The sequence below is a fragment of the Pempheris klunzingeri genome, chromosome 1 (assembly GCF_042242105.1).
Source record: "Pempheris klunzingeri isolate RE-2024b chromosome 1, fPemKlu1.hap1, whole genome shotgun sequence".
Lineage (NCBI taxonomy): Eukaryota > Metazoa > Chordata > Actinopteri > Acropomatiformes > Pempheridae > Pempheris > Pempheris klunzingeri.
Window position 1 is genome coordinate 35,382,714 of NC_092012.1, and position 15,368 is coordinate 35,398,081.

At 44.7% G+C, this 15,368-nt stretch overlaps 1 protein-coding gene across 1 annotated transcript in view; it reads right to left on the reverse strand.

Annotated features, from left to right (window-relative positions):
- Positions 1-2,584: 2,584 nt before the first annotated feature.
- The window catches only part of tox3 (TOX high mobility group box family member 3), a 38,431-nt gene continuing 25,647 nt past the window's right edge, over positions 2,585-15,368 (reverse strand). Inside the window, exons 3-7 of the mRNA XM_070830389.1 lie at positions 12,677-12,928; positions 5,116-5,379; positions 4,771-5,001; positions 4,582-4,662; positions 2,585-4,368 (exon numbers count right to left, since the gene is read on the reverse strand). Coding sequence (XP_070686490.1) covers positions 3,472-4,368; positions 4,582-4,662; positions 4,771-5,001; positions 5,116-5,379; positions 12,677-12,928 — 1,725 coding nt within the window. The 3' untranslated portion in view covers positions 2,585-3,471. The remainder of the gene's footprint in view (positions 4,369-4,581; positions 4,663-4,770; positions 5,002-5,115; positions 5,380-12,676; positions 12,929-15,368) is intronic.

The following is a 15,368-nucleotide window of genomic DNA, read 5'->3' on the forward strand; positions in this document are numbered from 1 at the left end:
CGGGAAAAAGGGCCTGTTTTTTGTCATTTTTCATTAGGAGACAACGTTTAGTTTCAGAGCAGAGTGGCAGGTCGTACATCTGCGACCTGAGTCCAGACTGTGAGGTTGGCTGCAGCGTGGGTCTGATGGTCAGATGGTCAGTGTCAGCAGGCCTTTTGTTATGCTCACATTGTATCTGTGCGGTGAACGGGAAAACAACAAAAGAGCCAAATAAATAATTAAAATACAGAATCCCTTAGCCTCCACATCTGACTCCTTAGTCATCGTCGGCACAGTGCCGAGCAACTGACCTCAGTGGGGAGGAGGACGACAATTAGGTCACCTCGTGATTGCATTTCTCAAATGACACATTAATGTCACTGTGCCCTTCGTGCATTTCATCAGCGTTAGTTAACGACGAGGACAGAGAGAAAGAGGAGAGTGGCTGATATTGATTGCTTCATGCCTCTATGATCGCATCATATTGCACTCTGAGCAAATCTTTATCTTGCAGATTCAACAGTCTGCAGCACAAAGCTGGTGAATATTATGAATTCACCTATTCAAATTTAACCAATGCCCATTATAGGACGAGCAGTGAATTATCTTTGTGTGTGTGTGTGTGTGTGTGTGTAGAGCAGTGTTTTGAAAATATCTGTAACCTTTTTATTGCAGAGTCCCATAACTCCAACCCTGGCTGTGAGATATTTGTACACACAGTGACCGCAGTACTGAGGGGTTATGGAATAACAAGGAGCTCCATGCATTATTAATGGGCTCTGCTGTGAATCTGTTCAGAATAATAACGGCGATTTCCCTGAGCCTCATTACTGTGTGTTTTTAAAGCATGTGTTTGGTATCCATGGACACCCGCTCTCACATTCTCCTCTTCTCCCCCTGCGTTAAGATTCAGGTCATGCACGGCACTTGCTGTTTTTAATTTTCATTTCATCATAAGCACTTTAAGACTGTTGCCAGCGCTTATTTGCAGTTTTGCTGCAGACCTCTTCACTCGGGCTTCTGACAGGACAGATGCTGCAATTAATCACGGCAGAGAAATGGGCATCGTTTTCATTGGGAGCCGAAGAAGAGCCGATCACTGCAGCAGCAGCAGCAGCAGCAGCAGCAGCAGCGGCAGCAGCGACGGCGGGGCCTCGGCCCAAATTACAAATGCTTCCCTAAAACTAACTAATTGAAAACAAACCAAAATTTGAAAATTCTATCAAGCTGCTATCACAGACGCGCAGGAGCAGATTCTCTCTCCTAATTTGTAACTAACATTAACTCCTGTTTAAAATGTCTCCGCTGCCTTTGGGGAGAAAAAGGCCCTTCTCTGGGCCAGTGGATTCACAGGCTATTGTGAAGATATGATAATTATTGTTTGCCTGCCTTCCCTCCCCCGCTCACCATATTATTCAAGGGAGCTCAGCAAACCCCTGGGGATGTCTTGGAAATGAAGCGATTTTGAAGGGAGTAAGAAAGAGGCAGAATCCAATGCACTGGTGTGTGAGAAGGGGACTGTTATTGAGACAAGTACCAGTTACATGCTGACCTTGTCCAGTATCAACACTGTTTTTACACACAGTTACAATGGACTTCCATTCAAATCACTGAGAAACAGCACACACTATAATAATGCCAACATGAATGCTCACACCCCCCTGCAAAGTATTTTCTCTCCTGTTCGAATTGATCCATAGAAAACATACAAATTTGTGTTTAAATATCTCATAAAGAACCGAGTAGTGCTATGAATATTTATCAGTGTATTTATATTCAGTAGCTAACAAGGAGACGTGAAGAAATACCTCATAGAAATTATGTCTAACATAACTTTAGAAATAAACCGATTCCTTCAAATAAATATTTGTGATTGATAGTTTAATTTTGAACAGAGACACAAAGAAATATATAATACTTCATACAAAATTATGGCTACTATCATATTAGTGATGGAATGTCTCTGGATTCGTCTTCATGGCCGAGCAAAAACTCAAACATTAAATTTCTTTTCCTATCGTCAGCTGGAAACAAGTCTTCAAGAACTCCATAGCGAAATGCATTTATTCTATGGACAGTTTTTTCAAAAGCAGTTGGTCTGTAAGCAAAATACGAACAAAATTAATCGCTGCTATTGTAACTCATAAAAAAGTATAAAAGAGCAGAAATGCACTATGTGATATAGCAATCCACAGGTCGTTTAACAATGTTTTAATTAAAGCCTCACATATTAAAACTTTACAACAGGTGATATGAAAAATGTACAACATTTTCTTTTTTTTTAATCCAGGGACTTCTGTACAGCTGGCAAAAATACCTCCGATGCCTTTTCAGTTGGCTTTGGCAGTGCAACAAACTGGCTCTGCTAGATTTCTTTTTTCCTTTTTTAAAACAATGACGGTATCAAGGAGCAGAGTAAAAATACATCAATCCCCAAACCATCTGCCCTGATCCGGAAATTTGTATTTACCATAAAATATCCCCTTTGTTACACAAAATAAAAACATAATTTAATTGTTAAACATCTGAAGTAAAAACAAATAGATTAAAGAAGATTTTTTTGGGGGTGGTGGTGTTGGTGGTGGTGGGGGGGTGGGGGGGGTGTGCCAGTTACACGCTTTTGGGCAAATCATCTGGAGGGTCGATTACTGGGTAAAGGAGGTGTCGTCACTCCCCACTCTACAAAACATGTACAGCAGATTACAGCTACAGTTTGATGATGTGATGACATGAATGATTTATGGCAGTTTCTGTCTCAGTCTGTTCACTCGTTTATCCACAGATCTGCGTCCCAAGACCTTTTATTTTCAGTTCCCTTTATTCCTCAAGACAGTGTCTGCGTTTGTGACATGGTTTAAATGTGTTCAAATATCACTGGGTCTCCAACATGTGACGATTCAATCAACCATTTCCTCCACGCCATTGTTGAACAGTTACATCTGCGAGACTGATGGGTGAAAGAGAAAGGTTGGAGTAAAGACAGTCTCGCTATATACTGGCCAGTGTGGGAACAAAGACTGGTGTGTGGGTTACTGGTTTCCAGCAAGGATCCTGTGAGTCATTCAGTCCAGGCAAGAGCTGATAGAAATCCTTTTGTTGAAACGTCTTTGAAATGTCCTTTCTGAACTGACAACTCAGGCCTTATAAATAAAGCTTTATTGTTAAATTAAACAGTGAAAGACACACGTCTTTCAACATACTGTGCCCAGTCAGTTTAAATTGACGACTGAAAGACCTCACAAACAAACGAATAAACAATCACTGGGCACTCGCCCCAACAGGCCTCTGTCATGGCTGAGCCTATGACAGAACAGGCCCGGCTATCATGTTCACCCCCCTGTACACACGAGTGCATATCCGTCTATAACAATGGACAAGTTTCTTGGTATAACATTCTAAATCTTACACACTTCTTAAGTGCAACTCAGAAAAGCAACTTGGAACGATGCTTTTATTCTATTCCTGTTCTTTGAGAGAGGATTTCCATTTGGCTCAGTAAATGCTGACCTGGGACAGGACCTGGGCGTGGGCCTGGATTTGGGAGGGGTGTGGTTGCTGCTGTGGGGCCGGCTGGGGGCTGCCGAGTGATGCAGAGCCTCCCACTGAATGTGGTGTACCAGGAGAGTGCTGGGGTGGGGAACACTGGGACTGGTGCTGCTGCTGCTGCTGCTGCTGCTGTTGCTGCTGCTGCTGCTGCTGCTGGAGGTGTTGAATTTGTTGCTGATGCAGCTGGTGCTGCAACTGCATGTGCTGCAGCTGCATCTGCTGCTGCTGCTGCTGCTGCTGCTGCTGATGCTGCTGCTGATGCTGATGCTGCTGCTGCTGATGCTGATGCTGTTGCTGCTGATGCTGATGCTGTTGCTGCTGCTGCTGCTGCATGTGGTGCTGCTGCAGCTGTTGCTGGAGGTGGTGTTGGAAATGCTGATGCTGCATCTGTTGCTGGATTTGCTGGTGATGCATCTGCTGCTGCTGCATCTGATGGTGCTGGAGGTGCTGCTGCATCTGCTGCTGCTGCTGGAGCTGCTGCATCGCATGCTGCTGCACCTGTTGCATCGGCGGGCTCATCTGAGACACCGCTGTGGACTGGGCACCCGCCACCATGCCCCCTCCGGCACCCATCTGGCCAAGCATCTGCGGTGGCATCCCAGAGGACATGTTCTGGTGGGAAACTGTAACTGATGTCACGATCTGACTGCCCCCTAGTCTCATCTGCAGAGGTTTTGGGGCAATAGCCCGTGGTAGGGCTTGTTGGAGGGCCTGGGAAGCTGCTGACATAGAGGGGTGCTGGTTGAGAGGCGAAGGCAGCACCAGGCCTGGAGACAGGCTGGTAGAGGCCAGGGTCTGCTGTACGGTGCGGATAGTCTGCGCCTCAGCAGATTCTGCTGCAGCCTGGAAGGAGGAAAATATCGAAAATGACCTACAAAGCCAGTTTTCACGTCTGAAAAGTGTCACTATAGGTTGGCTGAACTCAAACTGCTTCTGATGTTTGTGTAAAAGTGCCTTCTCCAACTTCACAGTGCATTGTGTAATACAAAGAATCATAATTCACTTTTCTGTCAAATTCACAAATTTTTCAGGTGAAAACAAGAAACCGTTTCTCACCTTGGAAACCAGGCTAGCACGGTAAGCAGCGAGGGCTTTTAGATATTCTTTCTTGGCAGCTTCTGTCTTGCTTTTGTAAACCTGTGATGACACAAAGGTACGTGTGAATGGACACATACAGCTCATTTTTAATTAGGCATAAATCCCATATAGAGCACACACAGTCTCTCTACTCCAGGTTACACCTACCTGCTTCTGCTCCTCTCCAAGACCGTCCCACATGGAGGCCACAATCTTGGACACTTCTCCAAAGGTGGCGTTGGGATTCTGACCCTTGATCGCAGCCTGGGTGTCTCTGAAGAACAGGGCGTAGGCCGACACCGGCTTCTGGGGCTCGTTGGGATCCTTCTTCTTCTTCTTCTTTGGAGTCTTGGGCTTCTTTGCGGGATCTATGGGGGCTGGTCGTTTTTCCCCAATGACCTGCGAAGAAATGCAAAGTTGCAAAAATTATTTTACTACAATGTCTTTAACGTCAGGGGGATGTTTCCTTTTAATACAATCATCCAAATGATCTCCAACTCTAAGTTCACGCACCCGGTTGCCTTCCTCCTGGTCGTCTTCATTGATGGAGCTGGAGGGAGACGGCGTGGCAGATTTGCTGGCAGGCGGTGATGGGGAAGTGTGAGCGATGTTGGGTCCTGTCATGTTGAGGCTCAGCTGTGCACTGAGTTGGGATTGGTTGATGGTGGTCAGCTGATTCCGTGGTAGCATCCCATTGGGGCTGTTCATGCTGATGATGGATTTCATCACCATGGCTGGGTTGGGCGGGTACTGGCGAAGATGGCCTTGTCCAATATTCTGTAAAGGAATTGACAGCAAAGCAAAAGGGGGCTTGTTAAAGAGGAAATGGACTTCAACTACCCCCTCCCCCAGTGCTTCCAAGCTGTGTTACACTGCAGCAAAAGCAGCGCTAACGTTGGCAGCCTGGCTTCTGTCCAAATAAGGAAACAACAGTAAGAATCCTGATTTGAAGTAGTGGAAGAGTGGAGTGGAAGGTGTGAAGTCCGTCCTATAAGTTATGATGTTCGCTGTTAGCTTACCAACCCCTGCCAACAAGCCACTTGTAGTTTTACCCTCCAACACCTTCACCCTTCACTCTGTAAATCCAGCAGCACACTGGCCAGATTATGGAGGTAACTCCAGTGTTCCTGGAGCTTCATAAAGCTCGTTCTCTGGTCGCAAGAAGCATCACTAGGTTTTGTTTTCACTGGTCAAGTTTTGTATTAAGTCTCAAACAGAGTATTTTTAGGCTTCTCCTATAAAAAGGTATTGCAATGTCTTTTTTTTTTTCCACACACTTTGTCGTGTGCGCAGCACGGCCTTGCAGTGGTTGGCACTGCTGCCTCACATTAAGAAGGTTTCAGGTTCAAATCTGCTGGCCGGCAGAAGTGTGGTTTGTGGTTTGACCCTGGAGACTTTCTCTGTGGAGTTTGCACGTTCTCTGGCTACTCCAGCTTCCTCCCACAGGCTAAAGACATTGAGGTGAATTGGTGACTCTAAATTGCCCGTAGGTGTGAGTCTGAGTGTGAATGGTCGTCTGTGATTGGCTGGCGACCAATCCAGGGTGTACCCCCGGTATAGAACATGGATGGATAGATTAAATTTTTCCTGCAGGAATCATGCAGAGAATTGCATAATGAAAACCAGGCTTGTAGGGAACCGACCTAAACAGCTGCGATGTCGTTATTCTACAGCCATTAAACTGTGCAACCAACATTACCTTCAGAATTCTAAGTTGAAGCAAAGAAGTTGTCTACGGCCTCTTAAAGAAAATAATAGTCAAATGCTACATCTTTTCGCTCTGCTTTCATGCTGCCCTTGAGTTTCTGGCGGCCTAGACTTGCACCTCCTTTCTCCCGCTCGAGGATATCTCTGCACTCACGATGACACCCTGCTGCCCACTGCACGAAGCTGCATCTCTTCACCAGAGAGGAAATCGGGTCATTGGATTCTGCTGATTGTTATGTGGCAGATCACATGTCACAATGTCCTGGGTCTTAAATGTCTCTATTGCAGGCCATGATAAATTATCTTGACACCCGAGGAGCCAACTTTATAAGCCAGTAATAGATGGCTACACAGCTCGGTTGATTCGTTTCAAAACTCTATTGTATGGAAATGTGTGACACAGCTTTTGACTGCCCGGTCCCTGGAGGGGAACAGTGGACTCACTTCCCGCCGCTGTGGTACATAACTTCAAATGCCACAATAAAAATACTGTTGGAGTTGTGGTTTGTATGCATGCGCCTACATGTCAGGTAAGCTGGAGGTGGCCTGTAGTGTGGCGTTCCTTTAAGGCTATACTTCAGTGAAAGAGGCACTTTTCATAGATCATGTTTGACTGCCAAGTAGTGGAAAAATTCTTCTATATAATCAACTCCATAAATCAACTTGCTGAAAATATGAACCCTAAGAGCTTTGGACAGGTCCCCTCTCTTCCAGGGTATAATGTAATAACGTTATCAAAATGTCTCACTTTCTTCTCGGTAAAACATTTGGTTCTTGAAAGAGTCTCAGAGAAGGTGCAGGCAACATGTTTGCATTGATTGTGGCAAGGATGAAATTACAAGGACTGCCAGCTCCCCAGAGGGAAGACTGATCAGAGAGCCAGCAGAGCTGACATGGAACAGAGGAGGGGACGTGAACACAACAGAAAAGGTGATTTGTTCTCCCTGGGTACATCCATCTGGTATTCAGCAGCACAAACCCAATCTCTCCCAACATCAACACATCATAAACCCACACACCTGGCTTTATTGAAAGAACCTTATGAATGCCCGTCTTCAAAAACAATATTGTAACACCATTTCAGACAGAAACATATTGGATCTACAATCCATTTCTTTCTCATATGCCATGTCTACTGCTTATCATAAATACAATCTGTGAAGTGAGAGCGGATTTATATTTACATGTGCGAGGAAGATTCTGCGAATGTGAGGCAAAGGTGGGGAAGAAACTGAAGACATATTGTTGTGATTCTTCAAATACGGGAGCTTTCACTTTTCTTGCAAATAAAAGCTGCAATAAACAAGCCTGTGACCAAATGACTGTGATTTACATATCTGCAACCCGCCATGTTCCAAGTGCTATTGTCATCTTCATTACTGAGAACACGATGGCTCGCAGTTTGCTCTCTGCTCGCTGCGAACATCAAAGACGCACACACTGAGCTCATTAGTCGTGGCCATCTGTATAATAACACTTTTGCCCAATCCCAACGATGCAGTTCTGACTTAGAGCAATGGCCCATTCTGCAATTTGTTTGGAATATGGTGATTTCCTCTAAATGGCCTTTGGATGTTGTGCATTTTTAGAAGTATGCTCTGATGACCACAGTTAAACACTTACTCATATCACATCCAAGAGCCTGCTAAATGTCTTATTTTGTCCCACATTACAGCAGTGACTGGAGTAACAGCAGCTCTGCCTTTCACTTAATGTAACAAAGGAGCGTCGACAGTGAAACACCAGCATCAGCACACATCTGATTTCAATGACGAGATAACAGCTAATAACACACACAGAGAGAAAAAAAAAAATCATTCTGAGAAACAGTTGCCTTGATTGTGAATCTGAATCTGGTGCCAGGATGTTTATTTATGTCCCTCCACCTTCGCATTTGCATTTTGATTGCAGTATTGTCAGCAGTCACAGCAGACATCTAACCAGATATTTTGATAGTCATCGTAAATCTGCAAATAAGTCCTTATCTTGAGTACACAGTGGCCAGATGTGCCCTCCTAAGACAGCACACCTCGACACGAGCACAGACCTGATGGTCTGTCCGTCTGTGTGTGTGTGTGTGTGTGTGTGTGTGTTTGTGCGTCCAACACTAACAAGCTGAAATCTGCTCCCAAATCAGTAAAGCTTTTTTTTTTTAAATGTAAATTCATTTTGTGATACTCTCCCCATTGTGTCGCTTTTAATGTGAAAGCTGAAAAAGCTGGCAACATCGTAATGCGGTTAACAATATGGTGCAAAAAGAAGAACAAAATAGCTTGTTTTGTACATTATTGTTGGGTTCAACCACACTTAACACGGAAAACACTCCACACAGGGCCACATGACGCGTTCTGAAAACTAGCAGATGAGAAAAAAACACCCACTATTGACAACGTGTGAAACCCTTTCCACAATAAACGCGGACCAATAAACACACACAGCAGCTGGACTCAAAATGCAAGATTATGCATTCACCGAGCGATAAAAATCTCCACAGTGATGTCAATGAAAGCAGGCTCCGGTCTGTTCTTAAAGATATTGGAAATCAGAATTTGGGGGGAATGTATGAACAGTGGCACCATGTACTGAGCTGTAACAGGCTGAAAAGAATGTTAACAAGTTCAATTTCCATTCAATCAATGCCAGAGCTCTTGGAAATGTTCCATGGCAGGAGAGGGGTAAAATCATCTATATGGTAATTATAAGGATGAATCCCCCAGTAACTTTCGCCAGCATGAAAGGTCAGTCCTATTAAAGATAGTTTATCAGTGCTCTGCACATATTCCTTTACTCGGCTTCTAAACGGGTACATTTTATTTTTTTTTTCCTCCATTTTCAGCAACCTGCTGAAGTCTGTGCTTAAGCCAAATGAGAAAAATGGAATTCTGAATGCCGGTAAAGGCTATAATAGCATGGAGATAAATTGTTTTTCTTTCCCCTGCCCTGTCTCCGTCAAACACACTTCTCTGTCTTTCTCTCTCTCTGTGCTGTGCAAACTCAGTCCATCTATCTCCCCAACCTCTAACCCCCACTTAAAAACAAATCTCTCTGCCTCTCTGCCTCCCCCACCCCCGTTCGGCCCCCGCCCCCTCAGACTCCTCGGCCCCGTACAGCCGCTGACCCCTACCCCTTTTCCACCATCCCTCCTGATGCATTATGGGTATTTAAAACTTGTCCAACATGACATCATTTCATTTTGAGAGCTGCCTGAGAAAAGTAAATTACAGAATCAATCATGCAGAAGGTCAAGCTGAGACTTCATTACAAGTATTGCATGCCTGCATGAATATCTTTCATTTCTGACTGACCCAATATGTCACAATGGCTGTCTGTCGGGGGAGAAAAGAAAAAAGAAACAGAGCGAAAAAAAAATCCACTCTCCTAAATTGATGTACAACTCATGTCAGTGCTTCTTGGCTTGGAAGGGAGATAAGAGGGAAGTGCAGAAAAACATGCTTTCTGCAACAGTGCTCACATTTTCCATTTAATTCAGGATATAGTGGTTTTTGACCAGTCAAAACCGAGAGCTATTATACTCACTGGCAATCTACACAATATCAAGGCATATCGAATCCTGTGGACAACAAACAACTGCCGACTTTTTCTGCCGCACTTTCATCTTGCATGATGCATGTGGTCCAGACACACTACGCCGTGTCAGACATTAGCATATCTCTGCTGCTGCTGCTGCTGCTGCTGTAAAGTTAATGGCATGTGAAACAGCTAGTTGGTAATGAAAAATATATAATGCATCACCACATAGTGCTAAATGTAATAAGACAGCGGGGCTCATATCTCCTAAATATTGATCTTAACATCTCATACAACTAGTTGACTTCTGTAGGCTTCAGATCCAATCATGGAGAACATTTCAGTGCATGCTTACATGTGTCAAGAAAAACCTAAAATGTGGTGAAGGCACCAGGTGTTTCTGAAATAGAACCCACAGACCCTTGCTGTGCAGCGGGGAGAAAATCGAGAAGAAATTGTGAATAAAGCAATACTGGCAGCTCTAACTCCAGTACTATTTGGCACTATTGAGATTCAATCACAAATCAGGAGGACACATGCTGGGAGACAAAAATGAGAGTCAGAAGCTTGTTAGGAGAGCAGATTAAATAAATAATGACTTCAGATTCGGGGCTTGCCAGGCACATTGCAGCTGAGAAAATGTATTTCTCTTTGTACAAGCCCGGCATCTGTGGCCAATTTGCAAGACATACGCTGAACATTATGGGGAGAGGAATTAGCAGAACACTTGGCAATGCAATGACATGGAAGAAGCTTTTGAAAATAGCCCAGGTATATTCACTGGTTGGCTTTCTCATTAAGTTCTGATAAGAGACAGGCTTTCACACACACACACACACACACACACACACTAAATATGCTCCACCAGTGAGCTAGTATGCGAAAAGAAAACCAAGACAACTGTTTGGGAAATATGAGCGTGGTGGCTTGATGAAAAATGTAATTGCAATAGTGCACGGTTTATTTGTTTGCCCCTGCAGCCATAACAAATAACACAGAATGTAATCATGTATATAAGGTTGTCATTCCTTTATCAGCGCGCTGACAAAATGACAAAACACCCCTCTTAGGGCCTTCGTAAATCATCGTCTGTGTATACAGGATGCACTGCGAGCAGCGCTGTTACTTATCTCGTTTATAAAGTTGTGTTCATCTAAAACCACAGATGAATAGAATTTCTATAGGCACAAGACTTTTGGGGATCAATCCCATTTACAGGAAAAATGAAGGGCCACCACGAGCCCTCCTGCACTACAATGTGCGATGACAGATAACGGGTGAGCAGTGTGCCGGCGACAAAGCCACGAGGCAAGGAGCAGAAGCCCACATTCTCCCCTCGCTTTTTAATAGAGTCTCCGCACAATCAGAGACATGAGCCATGCAAATGGTGTTAAAGAGGAATAATGTTTGAGAATCAAATCTAATCCTCCAGCAAGTCGTGAGAACAGTCAGGAATGTAATTGTGTCAGGTTCCGTTTCTTCCAGATGTAGAAAGCTTAACTGACCATGAAATGAAAATTCTTTAGGCAAAAGCCTTGTGGGGCTCACTTACTGTATGCGGCGGAGATATTTTAAAAGCTGCAATTATTTTACATGCCAGAAGCATGGGAGCAGGAAAAAGAGCTGTAAAATGTTATAGCCCCGTCCTCGTATGGAATGTAAATAAATATCTGTAGTGTCGGTGTGATTCAACAAATGTGTCGGAGAGGGCAGCAGGTGTGAAGCACATCCATGCAGCTAGGCACCTCCTCTGTGTGTGTGTGTGTGTGTGTGTGTGTGTGTGTGTGCCTCACATCAACATCATCAACAACATCATCATCATCATCTCTCTGCTCATGCCTCTGTCCTTTCATTTCTTCTCTCCTAAATGAATCCTCCATTTGTGTAATAGGTCTGTAAGACAACTAGTCAGCCGGTGACATTTCCATTTTTCCTCCTCAGTGCCTCTGTGATTGTGGCATTTCAAAATGCCTTTCCACCCCAAGACAACAATCTGCAACCATCTATAGCACATAACAGTATCAACATAAAGCAAGTGATTACTTCATCTACTGTTCCACGTCTGACCGTCCGCACCACAGGGCGCAGGATTAAGCTAAAAATAAGTTCATCTGGTCCTTTCTTGGAGGGTAATTCTCTACAACACAAAGACAAAGCTGATTCTAAACTCTGTCTCTTCTGAGGACTCGCTGTGACATTGGACAGAAGCATGCCTCAGCATTTACTGCACAAAAAGGCTTCTGGAGGCAGCATGAATTAAATATGAGCATGTGAAACTGTGGCACTTTTGGGTCCCATTTTCGCCGTCCTTCTGGGGCTGAATGCGCTTTGTAGTCTAACACCTGTGATCTATTCACATCTGCTCACCTTAGAGAGGAGGATCATCCACACACTGTGTGCTTTTTTTTTGCTACTATTTTTTTTAAATCCTCACAGTAAGTAACACAATATCATGACATTTACTCAATGTGATCATATACCTCCTGTGTTGTAAACAAGGCCAGATGCTGCGCCAGATGCACTGACAACAGGAGGCATACCAAAACTGTGAAGGTGACATTACGGTTCAGCAAAAGGGCTCATTTAAGGACTGTATGCGTCTGATATCAGGGGTCTCTGATAGTGTGTTCTTATAAATCCTATCTTTTAGCCTGGACATACCATCAGGAACCACATCTGGAGCAGCAGCCACAACAAAAAACAAAAAAAGGACACACAGAAGAGCTACGCTAGTGCAGGATCCAGTGTGTTGACAAATGAGGGGAACATTTCTCCAGTCGCAGAAAATAAATAGGCTTCTTGATTTACTGGTGGCGTGTGTGTGCATAGCGCTGCTCACCAAAGGTTGGCCGCTGTTGACAGACAAGCCTTCCTGGTCCATCATGTTGCGTGAGATGGTAATAGAGGGCAGATCCAGGCTCTGGGGGGGGAACTGGGGCAGTAAGGGACCCCTGTGTGGAACCGGGGGCTCTGGCATTGCCGGGAAGGTTGAGTCCACTTCTGACAGACCCAGGCCAGACTCCGTCTCAGGTGGAGGCGTGATGGGAGGAATCTCAAATTCCTCGTCCCCCAAGCTGGGTGTGTGAAAAGTCTGCAAGGAGGGGGAAACAAAGAGGATAATCATGAGTCCAGCAAGACACACAAAAAAAAAAAACAGGCAGCAAGCATTCGCTGAGGCGGGCCTCATCCAACGTGTGAAACCTTAAGGGATTAAATCAGACAACTTTGTTTAAAAGAGAGAGTGTTTTAGCAGAGCAGTAATACACTTGTCTGTAAGTGCACTAAGATGTAACATTTCCTAAACCTATTAAAGTCCACTTTGAGGAAAAAGGCGAGTGCGAAAGGAGACGTCAAAAGCAAAAATATCAAGCGGCAATCATGGGAGGGAGAGGATACATGATAAAAGCCCTTAATCTTGAGGATGGAAGATGTTGGGTTGAAGTGCAGTGAAAATACACGTCACAGGGAGATGGGTTTAAAGAACATTTTCAAAGATTATTACGCTTGGCCAGAAGTGTTTCTTTTTGTTCCCCTTGCCTGCACCCTTAAATCTGCTCATCAAACAGCCTAATCCTTCTGCCTTTCGAATTAAAGCTTTTGGTCACACTTAATTTGCTTATGCGCCTTCTTGGAGATGGGACTGTTCACCTACTTGGGTCTTGTTTTCATCTGCACATTGCATTAAGCTACTCTCTGGAAAGCCAATATATTCATATCCCAACAATGACCACACTGCAGGTCCACATACATGCAGCTGAACAGCATGCTATCTGAGGCGCCGCTGCTCACTTACTGAAAACCTCTTCAAAGCACAGGTCTCCTACTGAAAGTGACACGATTTCCACTGCTAGCACTTGGCATACTGCTTGAAAGCACGGCGGCATAGTGCTAAAATCAGGTTGTACCTGCAGCATCACTGGATGTGCAGAACAGCGTGTGAAATGAAACCAAAAGGAGTGGCTCTGCATCAAGACGCAGGTTGATCTCAAACACTTCTTTGCTGGCCTTGGGTCACTTTTACAGCACTAGTTAAAATCTGCCGCTAGCACACTCATCAACTATGTGAAATTTCTCAAACAATCGTAGCATGAAAGGAATTGGTTTGCAGAAAAAGCCAGGAGTAAAAGGCATTTGCAGCCATTCAAACAGGCACCGATGAGTCTCCTGCAGGCTGATTTCACCTCTTCACACACCTGCATTTCATTTTCACCGGGACTGTGAGCCCTGATCACACCTCACTTTTTGAGATATATCCAGCCACTCTGAAACACTAGCTTGTTTTTCTCACATTCCCCGTTGGCTCGTTCTCAACAAAGTGTGACAACATTACAGTGTTTGGTTACACCATCACGTGGCTTGTCCAGTAGGAATCAGACTCCCACCCCCACTGAGGTGAAGTTCAATTAACCTCGAACCTATAAACCTGAAACCAAAAGGACAGTTCACCCTAAAAACAAAACACATAAATTCATAGTGCTATTTATCCATCTAGAGGTTTGGATATCAACCACAAAGTCTCTTTCCAGAAACCTCCCTGTGACCTCCTTGAGAGCACTTTCATATAGGAACTATTTTCTACCGGACTGTACCCGCCAACCGTCTCACCGCACAGCTCCTCGTGGACCAGAGGCTCGTGACGGCGCCGGATGTAGACGCTAATGGCGCCCCTCCTCGGCTGAGCAGAAATCTTAGTTTGCTCAGTGGCGCTCTGTTAGTCACGAGAACGAGCTCATCCATGAGTGGATGTGGACGATATCTCCAAAACCTCTGTAACTCACCAAAAAATACAGGGAAAATGAAAAATATGCACTTTTGATTTCGGGGTGAACTGTCTCTTTAAGAGATGCACGACCTGCCAGCACAGCTAACTATGGTCAACAACAAAGCTAACCAGGCGTGTCTTCCTGTCTTCCTCGGCTCTGTCTATCTGTCTCCGGCGGGGGATAGAATAACAGAAGGGAGACAACGGAGGGAATATGCCAACACAGCCCTTGATTAGAGAGTATTAATGTTCCTCCTGCTTGCTTTAGCACACAGACACTTGAAACTAATTCATTGCCTACTCAGGGCAGCTGTCTTGACAAGCACTGATGAATTCCAGTGGCAGAGGCAGCTAATAGAGTTTTCATTCCCACCTTTTCCTTCTCTCTTCCTGCTGCCTACCACTGTTTCACTTCTCAGTGCTTGTTTCACAGCTACAGAATCAGTTCTCCTCTCAGAAGGAGCTAAGGTCATATTCATCACAGCCCTGGCCTCTGGCTCACAGAGCGCAGAATAAATCACCAGCACCTTCAGAAGGAACCATTTAGTCCTCTGCTGTCACATCGTGCTTCAGTTCACTCAAAAACCTCTGGAGCTTAGTTCACAACGATGCCTGTTCAGCAGCACGTGAATCAAAAGAGTGTTTATGAAAATATAAAACTAAACTGTCATGAGTCACGGACAAGAAGTTCCAGCAGCACACAGAGAGGATCAGAGGTCGTTCATCATCGCGGCCTTCGTTCGTCTATTCCAAAGGGTCAACCTCCACA